Source organism: Bison bison, unplaced genomic scaffold (genome assembly GCF_000754665.1).
Source record: "Bison bison bison isolate TAMUID 2011002044 unplaced genomic scaffold, Bison_UMD1.0 scf7180017864526, whole genome shotgun sequence".
In the NCBI taxonomy this organism is placed as follows: Eukaryota; Metazoa; Chordata; class Mammalia; order Artiodactyla; family Bovidae; genus Bison; species Bison bison.
In genome coordinates, this window is record NW_011495077.1 from 41,571 (window position 1) to 41,982 (window position 412).

The 412-nt window shown below is 43.4% G+C and overlaps 1 gene segment (V, D, J or C); it reads left to right on the forward strand.

Annotated features, from left to right (window-relative positions):
- Positions 1-412, forward strand: part of LOC104982073 — an 8,892-nt gene that overhangs the window by 1,819 nt on the left and 6,661 nt on the right. The window contains 1 exon segment of the V gene segment in view: positions 54-364. Within this exon segment, the coding sequence occupies positions 54-364 (311 nt within the window).

The window sequence follows — 412 nt, forward strand, 5'->3', positions numbered from 1 at the left end:
TCCTATACTATTTTATTCACTACTCCATCTCTGTTTTCTGATTTTCCCCACAGGATCCAGTGTAGCCCAGAGAGTTACTCAAGACCAGCCAGAGATTGCCAGTCAAGTTGGGGAGGTAGTCACACTGAGCTGTCAATATGAGACAATTCAGAGCCGTTACAACATTTATTGGTATAAACAACTTCCCAGTGGAGAGATGATTTACCTTATTGGTCAGGGTTCTTCTAGCCAGAATGCAAGGTATGGCCGCTACTCCGTAAATTTTCAGAGATCACATAAATCCATCAGCCTCACGATTTCAGATGTACAGCTGGAAGACTCTGCAAAGTACTTCTGCGCTCTCTGGGAACTCACAGTGCTTGAAGTAATAGGAAAAGCTGAACAAAAACCCCAGAGCTTAATAAGAGACAGC